The sequence below is a fragment of the Blennius ocellaris genome (assembly GCF_963422515.1).
Source record: "Blennius ocellaris genome assembly, chromosome: 9".
In the NCBI taxonomy this organism is placed as follows: domain Eukaryota; kingdom Metazoa; phylum Chordata; class Actinopteri; order Blenniiformes; family Blenniidae; genus Blennius; species Blennius ocellaris.
Window position 1 is genome coordinate 5,914,289 of NC_137658.1, and position 15,484 is coordinate 5,929,772.

At 43.8% G+C, this 15,484-nt stretch overlaps 2 protein-coding genes across 2 annotated transcripts; both read left to right on the top strand.

Moving 5' to 3' along the window:
• Positions 1-4,472: 4,472 nt before the first annotated feature.
• slc25a43 (solute carrier family 25 member 43) lies at positions 4,473-9,861 on the top strand. Its single transcript, XM_080502725.1, has 5 exons — positions 4,473-4,857; positions 6,486-6,727; positions 6,850-7,022; positions 8,718-8,852; positions 9,212-9,861. The coding sequence occupies exons 1-5, from the start codon at positions 4,586-4,588 to the stop codon at positions 9,410-9,412; spliced, it is 1,023 nt and encodes a 340-aa protein (XP_080358851.1). The 5' UTR covers positions 4,473-4,585; the 3' UTR covers positions 9,413-9,861.
• A 1,473-nt stretch (positions 9,862-11,334) lies between these two features.
• On the top strand, positions 11,335-13,507 carry slc25a5 (solute carrier family 25 member 5). Its single transcript, XM_080502320.1, has 4 exons — positions 11,335-11,561; positions 12,231-12,717; positions 12,834-12,974; positions 13,063-13,507. Exons 1-4 carry the CDS (start codon positions 11,451-11,453, stop codon positions 13,218-13,220), a joined length of 897 nt encoding a protein of 298 aa, XP_080358446.1. The 5' UTR covers positions 11,335-11,450; the 3' UTR covers positions 13,221-13,507.
• Positions 13,508-15,484: the final 1,977 nt, after the last annotated feature.

A 15,484-nucleotide genomic window follows, 5' to 3' on the forward strand; every position in this document is an offset into this window, starting at 1 on the left:
CTGTCTGAGATAATGAGGTGAGAATTTTATTGCAGCAGTCTGTGAGCCTGGCACCAGTCTGCGAGGGGGGTCGGCAGACCCTGACGGGGGTCGGCTCCCTGGTCTTGGGCGCCCTCTGTTGACTTGGTGGCCCCGGGTCTTGCAGGCACGCAACGCAGACTTTGCTCTCTCTCTCGGGTCCTTGCAGCAGTGCACTTCAAAGTTGGGAGATCAATGGATGATTTGCACATGACATCCAGGGAATGACAATGCCTCAGCCAGGCTACGCCCCACCGCAAGGTGCCGGTCCCCGAGACACAAAAGCAGGCAGGCAGGCAACTCCTGCTCCACTTTTCTGCATGGAGGAAGCATTCAGTGAGGACTTGGGGGACATGCATATAGGAAGAGGGCAGTGCTCTATCCATATTCTATACTCACACTGGTGGTGCAGAGGAAGGACGGCGGAGGAGACGGACTGGCAACAGATCCTCGGTTGCATGCGTTTGATTGCTGAAGCATTAATTGATAAGATACGGCCAACACCGCTGCACTTATCTTTAAAGGGAGATACCTCATTATCTTGTGTATTACCGGGTCACCCAGGTAGGATCAAAGCGAGCTCCCCATTTTAGCCGCTTTGATATTCTTCAGAAGGAAAATTGCTCCTGCTGCTCCTCTGCGTGCTGCCACACTGGCTTTCTGAATGGAATCTGACACGATTCAAATGACTTCAGATTTCAGAGCTTAAGTTGGCGCATAATTCCAGCTGTAACTTGAGTGAACTTCAGGCTCTGTCGCATCACTCCAAGTACTTCCACGGCCTTAAAAATTCGTTCTTGGTTCTTGCTACAGTGAAAGCCATTCACCCACAGACAACCCCCCCCCGCCAAACCCCAAATGATTGGGCTGTCATTTCCCTTTGGCTCCTCTGTTGTTCCACAAAGTCTTTGTGAGAGAACCAAGTGGTCCGGGTCAAAGACGGAGGGTGGGCTCCTCACATACAAACACCAAGATGAACCAAGATAGACACGTCAAGTTCTTCGCAACTGACCAAACAGCAAATCCCAACTGACTGACTGCTGTAAAAACCAGAACCTGAGTTTAGGCCGTGGGTCTGAAACTGAACCTATAAGGAAAGGGTTAACCGGTTGATGGAGACAGAGGATGAGAGTCACTTCAGATGTTGAGATAAAAAAAGAACAATTGCAGCTATTTTAGTGCCAATTGCGCTGTCATACATATAAAAATATCCCTCTGTGGGATGAATAAAGTGTCTAAAAATATCTGGGGAAGAGTCATGATTCCTTTGATTTTTAAAGTCGTTAAAAAAGATTAGTTCATTTTTAGATGAGCAGTTTATAACTGCGGTGTTTCAGCTGAACAGTCACATATCTATAATACAGGAGAGTCCAAATCGAACAATGTGATAAATAGTTTATGCTACACATTGTAAAAAGTCTAAATGTAGAAACCTTAGAATGTAGAATATAAATAATTCCCATCATAAACTCTGTTGTTTGATTTCCCTTGAAATCCCCTTGGAATAGCATATCTTATTCTTAAACAGACCACTGATGCTCCTGGACGATTTCAATTTGAATATCTGAAAAAATATAAATACATTGTGACTTTAATTTTGATCACGTGCTATTATACACATTGGGGGTATTTATAGTGAATTTAATAACAGAATATATAGTGGTAAAGCAGTACTGATAGTGTATTATACATGTCAACAGGGGTTTAAACTCTTCTAAATACAGTGAGAAAGGGATCCAATGTAAGAGAAAGAAAGAAATTTGTAATGCATGAAATATGTGTGATTTGGGTCACTTTATAATAATAAATCATATAAAATGAATAAGTCATTTTGAGACATGAAAATATCTGTTAAAAAAACTCTTAAAGTACCTTCTGGTAATTCATTAGGATTAAAATGTTCCCACTTTCAAGTATTTTAGTGTCCTGCTTAACTTAACTTTTATAGCACTTTAAAAACAACTTTTTTTTTCTTTTTTTTTTTTACTGAAATTCTATTACTCTATTGACATAAACATTTCTGACGAAGATCAGTACTGCAAGTTTCACATCCTCCAATGTTAGAATAAAATCCGTCAGATAGATTATCAACTCCTGAGGTTTGAAGTTAATTTTGGTCACATTTTTGTTTATGTACACAACATGCACCCTGTGTAATGTTGCGTCACAACAGAATATGCTCATTATAATAAATATTTTAAATATAACAATTTTTTTCGAAAATGTAAACATATGATGCATTAACATTAATGAATTATAGGTATTAGATTTAATTACCAAAAAAATGTGACTTTAGTTTTTGTTTGAGCCTGTAAATCACAGCCTACACTCAAAAAACGGACTCAAGCCACTCTTAAAATGAACACATTAAACATTAATTCACTGGATAATACTATATTAAGTACAGCCCAAACCTAAAAAGAACTATTCAGAAATTGTGAGTGCCAGTACTTACGGTCTGTATTCTTTTCCTGGAGTAATAATCATATTTTCTAAAGATTACGTGGTGGGCAGTGAGTTCCCGGCAGATCATTTACTGTGTGTTCAAATCTTGATGCAACAAGTTCAGAGGAAACACCTGTGATCATAAAGGATTGATAGTTTGTCTTGAAGCTAAAGGCTAAGATGCTATATACTATTTCAAATTGTATAATGCATGAAATTAATGTTAGCCTTTAGCTTCAAGACAAACTCACTGATCCTTATAAACATAAACGTCTCCTCTACGGAAATATTTACACTGTACAGCAACTCGTTAACCTGCAGGAAGTGATCATCTACCAGGAACTCACTGTCCACCACAGAATCTATAGGAAATATGATGATTCGAACGAGTCGTACTAGCGCCCACAACTTCAGCTCAGAGCAACTAGCGTAGCCACATTGTGCAACAAGCCAAATTGTTAATAGGGTTTGGACATGAGCAACGTTGTTAATTATCAGTCAAATGTATGTAACAACTCTGAGGTTGAGATTGTGACTTGGGCATTGATACTAGTTCTGAGCTATCCTGATAAAAATGCCGTCATGGGGATTCTCGCTCCATTTAACGCTGACTGTTTTATTATCAGCTTTTTCAGAATACAGTTTTAAAGTAAAGTTTTAACTTGTACAAAGAAATAAATCTTTTACAACAAATATTGTAGTCTGGATCAAATTTGTATGCTTTATTTAGAATGAAAACCTTTGAGTTGAACAACCACAAATTATAATAATACATTTAGAATATAACAATAGCTTTCGATATAATTATTAAAAATGGCTTGACCAAACTCATTTATATTTCTTTACATAAAAACCTTTTAGTTGAGCTATTAATTGCTAAAAATTGATTGCCCAAACCAATTTCATTTTTTTTACGTGAAAGCCTTTCCTTTTAGTCAACCAAATGAAGAAATATACTTCTGGACAAACTAAACAATATTAACATATACAGAAAAACTTGGTTTGAGTTGAGTTGAAATATATTTTTTGGATGGAACTTCTGCCCACAATTAAATTGAGTTAGTCCAATGAATCATTTTTTTGAGTGTATGCAGGTTAACATTCATTAACTGGATTAGTTCAACGATTTGTGTGCTATTTCAACGACAAGACATTTAACAAGTCGACGTAGTACTGTGCACAAGGTTAGTATAAGGTTTTTTTGGTCACTCTGGCAATTCATAAAGGAGAGTAAACTTAAGCTTTGCTCATTCTGAACTGTTCTACTGTTGTTGTTTTTTCCTCAAAATCATATGAAGTCTATTTTACACAACATCTATATAACGACTATTACTTAATATTTCCCTTTTATTCACTGAGCTCACGCTGGAATTCTTTTGGGGAACCCCAACCTATTAATATCTCTGAGGGTGAAAATGTAATTGCAAATCATTCATTTACTACAAGCATGTTTACATACTTGTTCTTTTGGATTTTTTGGTTTTACAGACGTGCGTTTTTTTTTCTCTCTCTCGTTCTAATCTTGTGTTTCATTTATAAACTCTAAAATCCTTGCATGGCTTGTCAATTGAACATGTACTGCCCACTTGAGCTTTACGATAACAATTGCAATCATTTTAATCATGCCTTTAACCTGAAGTTTCTTTAAAAAATTTGCAGGGAATTCGACATGATAAGTCGTGTCAACGTGAGGGAGAACATGCGAACTCAACATGATGCGGATGACCATTAAAGAATATAAATGAATAATAATCCAACAACAACAACAACAGCGAAAGCATGGCTCCCCTCTTTAAGGGACCGCTTTGCATAATGTTTTGAGTTTCAAGTAAAGCATCACGTGAAACTCCGCAAGATGTGCAACACGTGAAGAGAGGCTTGAAAGCAGGTCAGCGAGCGCCCCCTACTGGTCCCAACGCTCAACTGCAGCCAAGGCGAGCCAGAGTGACGTGACTGTCGCTTAACGCGGCTGCAAAGGAAAGGAGGAAAAGGAGGACAGGAGCTGGACGCCTCATCGCCGCCTATAGATGTTTCTCCGGTACAAACAGACCCTCCGCCGCCTTTCCGAGAAAAGCGCAGTCCTCTCCCGGCCGGAGGAGCTCGTCGGAGCGGCCGGACAGCGATGGCCTCGGTGAGGACAGACAACCGGCTGACGAGTTCCCAAAGCTTCTTGTGCGTCGGCTTCTCCGGCTTGTTCAGCAAAACCGCCACGTCGCCGCTGGAGGTGGTGAAGATTAAAAGCCAGGTGGGCACTTTCCACACCAAGAGGGGCTTCTGGCAAAGTTTCCTGCTGATCTACCGGAACGAGGGCCTGCGGGGCTTCTGGAAGGGGAACCTGGCCTCCTGTGTCCGCCTGTTTCCTTACACCGCGGTTCACCTCGCCACGTACAGAAAGTAAGTGGGTCTCAATGTGTACTTTTAACCCCCCCTCTCAGGTCGTATGGGGGTGAATTGTGTCATTTATTGTTGTGTATATATGAGTTTTGTTCGTTTGTTTTCCTCCAAATCGGCTTCCTGGAGAGCTTGGTCAGCTGATAGCGACTTTGCTTTGATACATTAGAAGCACGCGAGAACTCCGGGAGGACGAAATGTCATTTTCATGTTGCTTATTATGTCTGACGTGGTGAAATTCCCGGAAAAAATAGCTTTGTTTGACAGTCTGTGTACTTAATTCCTGTTCCTCGAGAGTTACTTCCTGTTTCACTGGAGAGGCGCACCTTTTGTTTTCAGCCAATCAGAAGCCTCCGTTCGCTCAGTCCATATTTACAGGAGGCGGGTTAGCTCTGACCCTGCGTGTTGTCTCACAGGCACACTGACGTCAAGCTTAGTGGGGGGAAAACGCTCAGTAAAGGGGTTTCTCACATATTCAGTGCAGGCTTCTTGTGTTTGGTTAGTAACAATAGACAACTAAACAAAAAACAGAACAGCACTTAGAATATTACGTTATAATAAACATTTTAGATAATTGACGGTGTTTCTGGGGACGCATCACAAACTACACTAATCATAACAATCTCACATTGGGACATTTTTGTATCATATTCAATAATCTGTCAATCGTACATTTTCTGAATGGAACTGTAATCAAACAATGTTTGAAAGTTTCATTAAACCAATGATTGTTGATCTTCAAATAATTGATCACGTGGTCAACAAAATCAATGACAGAGAAACATTTGACTACTTTAGAGCTAAAAGTAAGATTTTCGACGAGTCCTCTTCTCTCCAGCCCAGAGCCTCAAAACAGCCCCACTCCTCAGTTAGTTGTGCCTGTGAGTCAACGCAGAGGGGAAAAGACGCCCTCGCTCTTGTCGGGGTTACTGCGAGTCAAAACGTGCTGCGGCGCTGACAGCGTGTCAGATGAATAACGTAAACACCCGGAGACCACACAGAGTCATAAATCTTTATTGGAATGTAAACACGGGGAAGGGAAAGTGCGGATCAATGTGGGTCCGGTCACGTTCTGAGACACACGTGACCACCTGAGTCCTATTAGTACGCCGTGTACCAGGACGAGAAAAGGCCTTTGATACAATCTTGTATGTCACACGTGGTCATTCATGTGATCCTGAGTCGATAGCTTCCTCTTCATGCTTCATTTACTGATGTTGGATATTTAACGAGAAGCTTTAAGCTGGAAGTTATTTTCATCGAAACAAGTGAAAATCCATTTCTACAAATCCCAAACTGTCCGGTGTAAAGTCAACCGAAACCATTGAAAATGAGCGAATCCCTTAATTTGCAACGCTACAATTGTTTCCCCTCTGCTCTTGAAGAATAATTGTGAAAATAATTATTTTTGCTGAAGCAAAACCACAGTTTGATTTGAATGTTCGCCACAAAAAAACTTCAACTTGACGCCATCCTTCCATCTTCTACTGAGAACGGGCGACGTCAGGGTTCAGGTCACCAGCAATCAAAACCCGGGACCATCTCTCTCTCTCTGTGAGACTCCTGACCACGACAAAGCGTTTAACATTAAACCTCAATATCTAACGTGAATGTCCTTCCTGTGTGCGCAGGATAGTCCACCTGCACATGGACGAACTGGGATTCGTGTCCCAGTGGAGGGCCCTGTTCGCCGGCGGGCTGGCCGGCGTGGCCGCCGCCCTGGTCACGTACCCGCTGGAGGTGGCGGAGACCAGGCTCGTGGCGCAGAACTGCAGACGGCCCACGTACCTCGGCGTGATTCACTGTCTCTCGAAGGTCTACGGAAACGAAGGGCTGCCGGCCCTCTACAGGGGCTTCTCCCTCACCGTCCTAGGTGGGACGTCTTCCGCTTGCAGTGTCCACGCCACACACACACACACACACACAACATTACGCCGACCTGTCGCTCATCTCCGTGCTTCACTGTGTCTCAAAGGGCATTTTGTTTATTTGCAGGCGCAGTTCCATTTTCCGTGGGGTGCTATGCAGTCTACATGAACTTGGACAAACTGTGGCGGGAGCCGCCGTTTCGCTTCACTCCAATGCAGAACTTCATCAACGGCTGCGCTGCAGCGGCGGTGGCTCAGACGCTCTCGTACCCTTTCGAAACTGTAAAGAGGAAGATGCAGGTATGTCCGGTTCACTTCTTCAGCGGCAGTGTTTAAGGATTACGGGCGGAGAAAAGCCATGCTCACACTGTGAGAAACAGAAAGGCTCCAACCTTAGATGTTCTCATTATATATGACAAGAGTATTAAAGGTGTCTAACAGTAGTTTGCGTTCTTCATTGGATACACGTGCATCTGTTGAATAATGTTATAAGCATTTGATATTTTAGATTTCTTCATAACTAAAAGATTTAAAAACAACAGCAAGCGTTTGCCAACGGAAATAATATGAAATACATCAGTAAGACCCCCCAAAAAAGAAACGATACAGCATAAACTTTAATTGAAAAGCAATTGTGAGGTTAAGCCAAGCGGCTATAAGGAGATTTAAAAACAGACTGTCGGATTAACATGCAGAAGCAGATCTCCGGGGGGTAAAAGCAAAATCTGAAATCCTCCCTCATTAACAGCCGGGAGGCAGACCTGAGAGACCCTGAAGGGACGTGAGGTTGGTTAAAAAAAACAAAAAACAAAACAAAGCAAAACATCATAAAGGACAGACTTGGAAAAATCCCCAAATTGATTTGTACATTTGTACAATGTAAAAAGTCCTGAATCCTAATATATATATCAAATAATCAAATTGCTCTGAGAGGCTGTTCCCAAACATATTTGGCATTTATTTGTTTTTATTTTTAATTTTTTTAAAGCTTTGAAATAAAATGCTTACAACTGCACAGAGATGCCAACTCGTAATACAGGTGACCCTCTTACCGAATTTTTTATTTTTTTATTTTTTTAATCGGTCATACGAATAACTGGGAATTGACTCGTTTATTTCTTTCTGTATTACCACTGCTTGACCAGAAGAGGGCAGTAGAGGTGTGCTTGCACACAGGCTCGGCATTTTTCGTCCTGCTGATTTCTGAAATACCTTCTTTTTTTTTTTATGTATGAGTTTACTTCCCGTAAATAACGTGTGTGTATCATGAGTTTGGACAGAGATGTTTGCTTCCTCAATTGAAGATGTCTTCCCTTCAGGAGAGACACATGTGGAACAATGGTCGGCGAAAGGACAGAACACCACATCCGGTTTTCTCGGCCTATTATTAGACAGTGCCTAAACGGCAGCTGGGAATGTGAATGTGACCCAGGTCTGCTGAAGCTATAGATAAGTTCTCTAAAGATAGCTGGCAGCTCTCAGACGTTCACGCCGAGGTGCCGTGTGTGTGTGTGTATGTGTGTGTCTTCCAGCTCATCAGACCGTCACGCCTTCATCGCCTCACAATGAAGGAATCATGTGTTTGTACACTACTTTGTGGAAAAGCCTGGAGTTAAACATTAATGCGGACAGCAGACGAGGAGAAAAAAACCCAAAACAGTTGTTAATGTTTGCAGAGGCTGAGGGTGATGATTGAAACTGGGTTTAGATGAACCCATTTGCTCATCATCCACAACAAGTTTGTCTTTTAAAGCTGCGTCACATGACGAGTCGGTGTGCAGATCTGTGGGGAAAAGAAATGGCAGAAGCTTTGTGTGAGGTGATCTGCCTCTGATAAATGTTTGCTATGACTCGCACTGTGGCTTGCTGCCATGTTTACATTAATGCCTTCGCCTTCCAGGCCCTTTTATGAAATTTACCGTCTCTTTACACAACATTTAATTTACTACTGACGACTATTCAGAAAGGTTTTTTCTTTCTTTCTTTCGTCCTCAGGCTCAGAGCGCTCGTCTTCCTCATCTCGGCGGCGTCGACGTCCACTTCACGGGAACCGTCGACTGTTTCGTCCAGGTCGTCAAAAACAAGGGCGTCCTCTCGCTGTGGAACGGCCTCGCTGCCAACTCCATCAAGGTACGGCTCTGTCGCCGGACTGCCTCTAATTTGTCGCGTGTGTGTGTGTATGTGTGTGTGTGTGCTGAGTTCCAAACAAACACGACCTGAAATAACCGCACGTGTTTGAGCACGAGGGCCTCGGTGGCAGTGAAAGTATTGTGACCCTTTCACCTCTGCAGACGCAGGAATGGTGTGACAGGGGGGGGGGGTTAATAATGTAATGATGTACGGTATGTGAAAGTGAGAGTCTCACAAACAAGGTGGAACTCCACGCCCCCATATCACCATCGCTGTACATTGTTCTACACACTGTATGATCATTAGAATATATTAATAAAAAAAAAAAAAATCATCTAAATCTCACCTTTCGCTTCCAGATTGTTCCGTACTTCGGGCTTCTCTTCACCTGCTTCGAGATGTGCAAGCAGGTCTGCCTTTACCGCAACGGGTTCATCGTCTCGCCGCTGAGCTACCAGCTCGCCCCGGGGGTCGACCAGAGCCTCGGGCCCCACGAGCTGCAGGAGGTCAAGCGCTACTTGAAAAACAGGAGCTTCAGGTCGGACGCTGATCGCTGGTGACGCTTCGCCCGAGAAGACTTCTGGTAAAAAGAAAAAAATCTAGTAAATAAATAATGACTACTGGCCGCGTTCAACCAGAAAAAGATTCACAACTCGCAAGAAAAAGAGATCTGTCCTCTACCTCCTTCTGAACTCCATCGTTTCATCCAACAGTATTACTCGTAAGCATTTCTGTACTTGCGGTTCATGATCTACTAATATGTGCCTTGAAGGTTTTATATTTATTTTAGAGCTGACAGCAGTTTTAATGCAATAATGTAAAAAAAAAAACTAAAGTGCCATTGTTTAGTCACATGGAGTATTCTGGAAAATACTCCTGTACTTATATTAACATTGTGGTTTAATGAGCCACAGACTCGTGTATTATTCTCTTTTTTTGTTTTTTTTGTAAGTTGATTGTGAAAATGTTTAATGTCCAGTCATGTATAACAGATGAGGACTGAGATGGAAGAAATGTGCTCACAGCATTAAAATGTGTTTCTTCACTCGCACATGGTTAACTCGATGTTCCTTTGTGTGTTTCTCAAAGTCTCAGCTCGATTAGTTCTCCAGGAGGGAATAAAAAAATTAAAAAAAGAGTAATGCCTAAAAAAAAGTTTATCAAAGCCAAAGTTTCAAAGCCCTGAGGTGTGAATATATTTACACTAATGTCAAAATGTCAAAACTTACTTAATTTTCAGCTCTATTTAAGTCTGCTGTCGACTCACCTGTGTGAGAAATGTATGTTTAAAACGGGTTTTCTTTCCTTTCTTTTAGGGGATTAAGTTATTGTCCACACACGCGCACACACACACACACACACACGGGACTCGTAATGCATGTTTTTGGACTCTGCCACGTAGATATACTTGGTATGAGGTGAAAGTCCTTACCAGTGATTTAAATTGTAGTACAGCGTGAATAAAATTGTTTACTTGCAAAACAAAATCACAATTGCACAAATCTAAAGTTTCGGATTATTTTTGTTTGCCGTTTAAATTTGGTAATGATGAAAGTGAACATGAGTAATTTGGAGAGCAGAGTTGAATAAGATTGATGAGACTTGTTTTGGGATTTTTTGTGAGGAATCAGTCAGCTGATTGAATCAGTGTAGGGAGGTTTGAGGTGACAGAACTTTTCAAAACAGTGCTTCAGCAGTGCAACCGTACACCATGCATTACCGTAAAAGCCTACTAAACGGATTTCAAAATAAAAGTGAAGTTCCGGTTGAACGAGATCTCACCCTCGTGAAGTTAGTCAATACAACACAAATGATTACGACTGCTAATAACAATGAACGTGTCATACATTAAACTATTCACAATGAAATATTAATAAACATTTCCCGCAGAAGCAAAAAAAAAAGTAATACTATAAACGTCAGCCATTCAAAAAACTTCAGCATATCTTGGCAAAATACAAATTTATATTATATTACAGCCCAGATGTGCAATGCACTCATTTATAAGCTTTGTTGTTACCCATTATCATTAGCAGTTGTATTAATTTATTGTTGTTTTTTTAAAACTAAGAGATTTCCTTCACTGGAATGTCACTTTTATTTTGAAATCCGTTTAGTACGCTCTTACGGTAATATATGGTGTAGAGGCGCACCGCTGGCCGGACACCAGTGTGACAGCTGGGCTGACCTTTACCAGCTTGACACCTGAAACCACCTTTATTTATCTTCAAACGGCTTCATTTCACTGATAAAACCTCTGAGTCCCTCTGATCTCCAGCAATTCCTTAAAACGTATTGCGGAACTTTTATTTCATTTGGGACTCGGATCAGTCAGGACTTCTATTCCGCTGATTGACAGGCGGGAGCAGCGAATCAGAAGCGGCGGTCGTCTCTCGGCCCCGCCCACTACCGCGCGAACCGACCAATCACCGAAGCGAAAGTGGAAATTCACGTTTTTTTCCTCGCGCTTTGGGCTTCTTAAATCCCCTCACTTCTGGAGTGGATCCTGCCATTTCGACTCCACCGGCGGATCCCACCGAACCCCCCCCATCCTCCTCCTCCTCCTCCTCCTCCAGAGCAGCGGAACAACACCTGAAGATGTCCGAGACCGCGATCTCCTTCGCCAAGGACTTCCTGGCCGGCGGCATCGCCGCTGCCATCTCCAAAACAGCTGTTGCCCCCATCGAGAGAGTCAAGCTTCTCCTCCAGGTCAGTGTGTGCCTGTGCAAACAACTCAAAACGCTTTAATTCTTATCATAATAAAGATGCTGCATGCAGGAAACTGCTCATCGTTTCATTTTTATTTATTTATTTATTTTTAAACTGCAGAGGTTTTAGTTTGTAATGGCTTCAATTTGACAGGCTGCAGCAGAAAATGTTGTCATTTCTCATCTAGAGTAGAAACTTGAGTTAAAAAAAAAAAAAAAAGTAAATGGGGAGCAGCTCTGTCCAGAGATTGGTGCAGGCAACACATGAGGAATGAGCACAAACGAGGGAAGGGGGGCCTGTTATGTAATCCACTGGCCAGAGAGCTGCAGCAGAGCCTCACGTGCTTTACATCTGCTGTCCTAATAGCAGGCGCATACGCTCGACCACTACCACTCTGCTAATGCTCGGTAAAACGACGGGCCGTCGTCGGCTTTGGCCGGACAACACACAGCCAAGGTCACAACAGGGGTTGCGCCATGTCTCTCCACTGCCGCATTGGGCCTGGGATCAGCAGCAGCAGAGGGAGAGGAGTGGGTGGGGTTGCGAATAGTTGAATGGATGCTGTAGAAGAGTTGCTGCCCTGCACGTGGATGCAACCGAATAGTTGGCATGATGACTGGGATCCTTGTCGCCTCTTAACGTGCTGCATCGTCTCTGCTCTCGCCGCAGGTGCAACATGCCAGCAAGCAGATCGCGGTCGACCAGCAGTACAAGGGGATCGTGGACTGCGTCGTCCGCATCCCCAAGGAGCAGGGGTTCCTCTCGTTCTGGAGAGGGAATCTGGCCAACGTCATCCGGTACTTCCCCACGCAGGCCCTCAACTTCGCCTTCAAGGACAAGTACAAGAAGATTTTCCTCGACGGCGTGGACAAGCACAAGCAGTTCTGGAGATACTTCGCGGGGAACCTGGCGTCCGGCGGCGCCGCCGGCGCCACGTCGCTCTGTTTCGTCTACCCGCTCGACTTCGCCAGGACGCGTCTCGCCGCCGACGTCGGCAAAGCCGGCAGCGGCCGCGAGTTCAAGGGCCTGGGTGACTGCTTGGTGAAGATCACCAAGTCCGATGGCGTCCGGGGTCTGTACCAGGGCTTCAGCGTCTCCGTGCAGGGCATCATCATCTACAGAGCCGCTTACTTTGGCGTCTACGACACGGCGAAGGGTGAGTTTTTCACCGTCGGGACGTCGCAAGAGCTGGGATTTCTGTCCGTCGAGTTCACATGTTCTTGTCTTTTTAAGACGGGAGCTGATCGATCTTCTTGACGCTTTGTCTCCCAGGCATGCTGCCCGACCCAAAGAACACGCACATCGTGGTGAGCTGGATGATCGCTCAGTCTGTGACGGCGGTGGCCGGCCTGGTGTCCTACCCCTTCGACACCGTCCGCCGTCGTATGATGATGCAGTCTGGACGCAAAGGAGGTAATGAGCACTTCTCCGGCACTCGTCATTGCGTCGGTAGTAGCAATTATTTATTGAAATTTTTGTTTTTCCTTCCCCTCATCATCAGCTGACATCATGTACAGCGGCACCCTGGACTGCTGGAGGAAGATCGCGCGCGACGAAGGCAGCAAGGCGTTCTTCAAGGGAGCACTGTCCAACGTCCTGCGAGGCATGGGCGGCGCCTTCGTGCTCGTCTTGTACGACGAGCTGAAGAAGGTCATCTAAGTTTGTTTTTTTTGTATGCCCTCTGTTCATGCTGTGAAATTAAACTGTATCATATCTTGTACATTTGGAAAGACTTAAATCGCCGAGCTATATTTATAGGGACCAGCTAGTATTTTCTACTAGTTGTACCGGGGGGAGGGGGGGGGGGACTGTTATGTGCTCTTTTCTCTCTTGGCCCATGCTTCTTCTTTTTTTTTTGGTTTTGTTTTGGCCCTCAACAAGAATGTAATTCCCTGAACACGGGAACCTTGCCGGAAACCGATGAAAAAATAAAGGCAACCTACTGAGTGAGTGTCCCGCCTGGTTTTAAAATGAAGTGCTACCGTTGCACACGGAGCCGGACCGAAGCGTCCCGGAAGCTCCCCGTCCTCGGTCGCGGTGCTTCAGAACGCCGCTTGGCAGCCTCCGGCATGAAGCGTAAGCTAAGAGCTGCAGGTTGTACTTGGGGACGAGCCAAAATCAGCTGTGAAAGTTGACCCGCTGACTGGGTCGCGCATGCGGCGACGCAACCTGCTGTAACTCGGGATTGTTGAATTTCAACAGAATGTTCGCTCGCATGACGGGCAGAAGAAGACGCGGGTGGGTCCCCTGTGGTGACGTGGTTTAATTCCAACCTTCTAAATATACTTTTATCTCTTGCCAAGCTTCTAATGACTACAACTGGTGTGACTCGACGACTCCGACCTTGAACTTTCTGACCATTTTCCAACTTGATGCTGGTTGTTTACCGTCACTTTCAGATAAATTCTCGTTCTTTTTTCACTGTTAACTTTTGATTTTAGATTATTTTCTCCCCAAACGGGGAGAATGATGAAGGTTTTTTTTGTACCGGTAGTTTAGTTGGGCAGCTGCTGTTGTGGTGCACTTTAAGGAGGATCATAATGTGAATTCCTCCTGATACACGATCTTCACAGGCGTAAAGGAGCACATGGTTGTGGCTCATCGTGGCCAGCAGGGAAAAGGACACGACGCACTTATCGGTCCCTTTATCCAGACTGTGTGTCGGTCATTATTTACGGCCTTTCATTCGGAGCCAACGGCGATCTAAAAGCGTTTGCACAAATTGGTTGGTCGGTTCACATAAATAATTTCGTCGTGTACAACAACCCTCTTCAAAGAAAGGCCTATATTTTGAATTCAGTTCAATTTATGCTGTCTTTAATACTAACAACTTCACTAATACTGATGTCCTACTAGCATTATAACACAAGTTCGTATTTTTGCGGCTTTAATCAGCCATTCAAAGGGCTACTGCCAACTGGGAACAGCATCTGTTCATTTCAGGACAAAAAAAAGAAGGCAAATTTCAATTAAAAGACTCTTCCATATATGTGGTCTGAATATGTGATTAGTAATAACTTGTAGCCTAGGTTCTTGCTGCAGACTTGACAGAAATCCTCAATGAGTTCCAGGTCACTAGTGCTGTAATTGCTCTTATTGAAAGTGTGGCCATATCATTTTAGTGAAGAGTAAAAGTTATATTAAGGTCTTTGGGCCATTATGTAGCTCTCAGAGTTCATTAGGAGTTTAATTCCATCACTCGAGACGTTTTCTTTGGTACTTTTCACTTTGGATCCTGTGAAATGTCCTCAAACGAATCCATTTACTTCCTGAATAGTAATCTTGACAAGACACGATCGCCACGTCTCGGGGACACTTGACAGTCTGATCCTGAGTGCACGAGTGTCTCATTTTAGCAGCGCTATCAGTGATTTACTCAGCGGGACGTTGTCTAATCTCCCTTTCAGGGATTCGCAGAGGCGAGACGTCGCACCCGGGGAAATCAGTTTCAACATTGTTTTGGCTGGTCCGTCCCTGAAAAAGCCTCTTCACAGCAGGTAGTCCGCAGTTAATCCTCCGTCCAGGGAGACTCTCTATGCAGGGATCGCAGCCATTTACTCACTGTCTGTCGGTGGGGCTTAAGATACGCCTCCTTAACTCCTTAAGATGACATGACGAAGAGGTTCCAGGAGCCGTCTGCACACTTCCTGTTTCACAAAGCTGCGTGCCCTCGCCACGTTTTCCAAGGTGATAATGAATGTACACTTAAATTATTTTTTCCCCCCACAAAATTGCAGACTTCATTCATCCTCTCTTATCAAGCTGCTGCCGATGCTGCCAAACCACAATGTCACTTAATAGTCACCGGGTTATATCGGGGATCTTTAACGAGTATCGGACCTGTATCGGTGCATCGCTGACGATAACTTCAACTCTCCACATCAGTTTTGATATTCAGTTGGTTATTATTAAACTGAAGTCAC

Excerpts from the sequence above, each read along its gene's own strand:
- slc25a43 (XM_080502725.1), top strand. The coding sequence starts at position 4,586 with ATGGCCTCGGTGAGGACAGACAACCGGCTGACGAGTTCCCAAAGCTTC. Across the intron at positions 6,728-6,849 it reads CTTCTCCCTCACCGTCCTAG|GCGCAGTTCCATTTTCCGTG; the intron begins GTGGGACGTCTT and ends GTTTATTTGCAG. Across the intron at positions 8,853-9,211 it reads TCGCTGCCAACTCCATCAAG|ATTGTTCCGTACTTCGGGCT; the intron begins GTACGGCTCTGT and ends TTTCGCTTCCAG.
- slc25a5 (XM_080502320.1), top strand. The coding sequence starts at position 11,451 with ATGTCCGAGACCGCGATCTCCTTCGCCAAGGACTTCCTGGCCGGCGGC. Across the intron at positions 12,718-12,833 it reads CGTCTACGACACGGCGAAGG|GCATGCTGCCCGACCCAAAG; the intron begins GTGAGTTTTTCA and ends TTTGTCTCCCAG. Across the intron at positions 12,975-13,062 it reads GCAGTCTGGACGCAAAGGAG|CTGACATCATGTACAGCGGC; the intron begins GTAATGAGCACT and ends CCTCATCATCAG.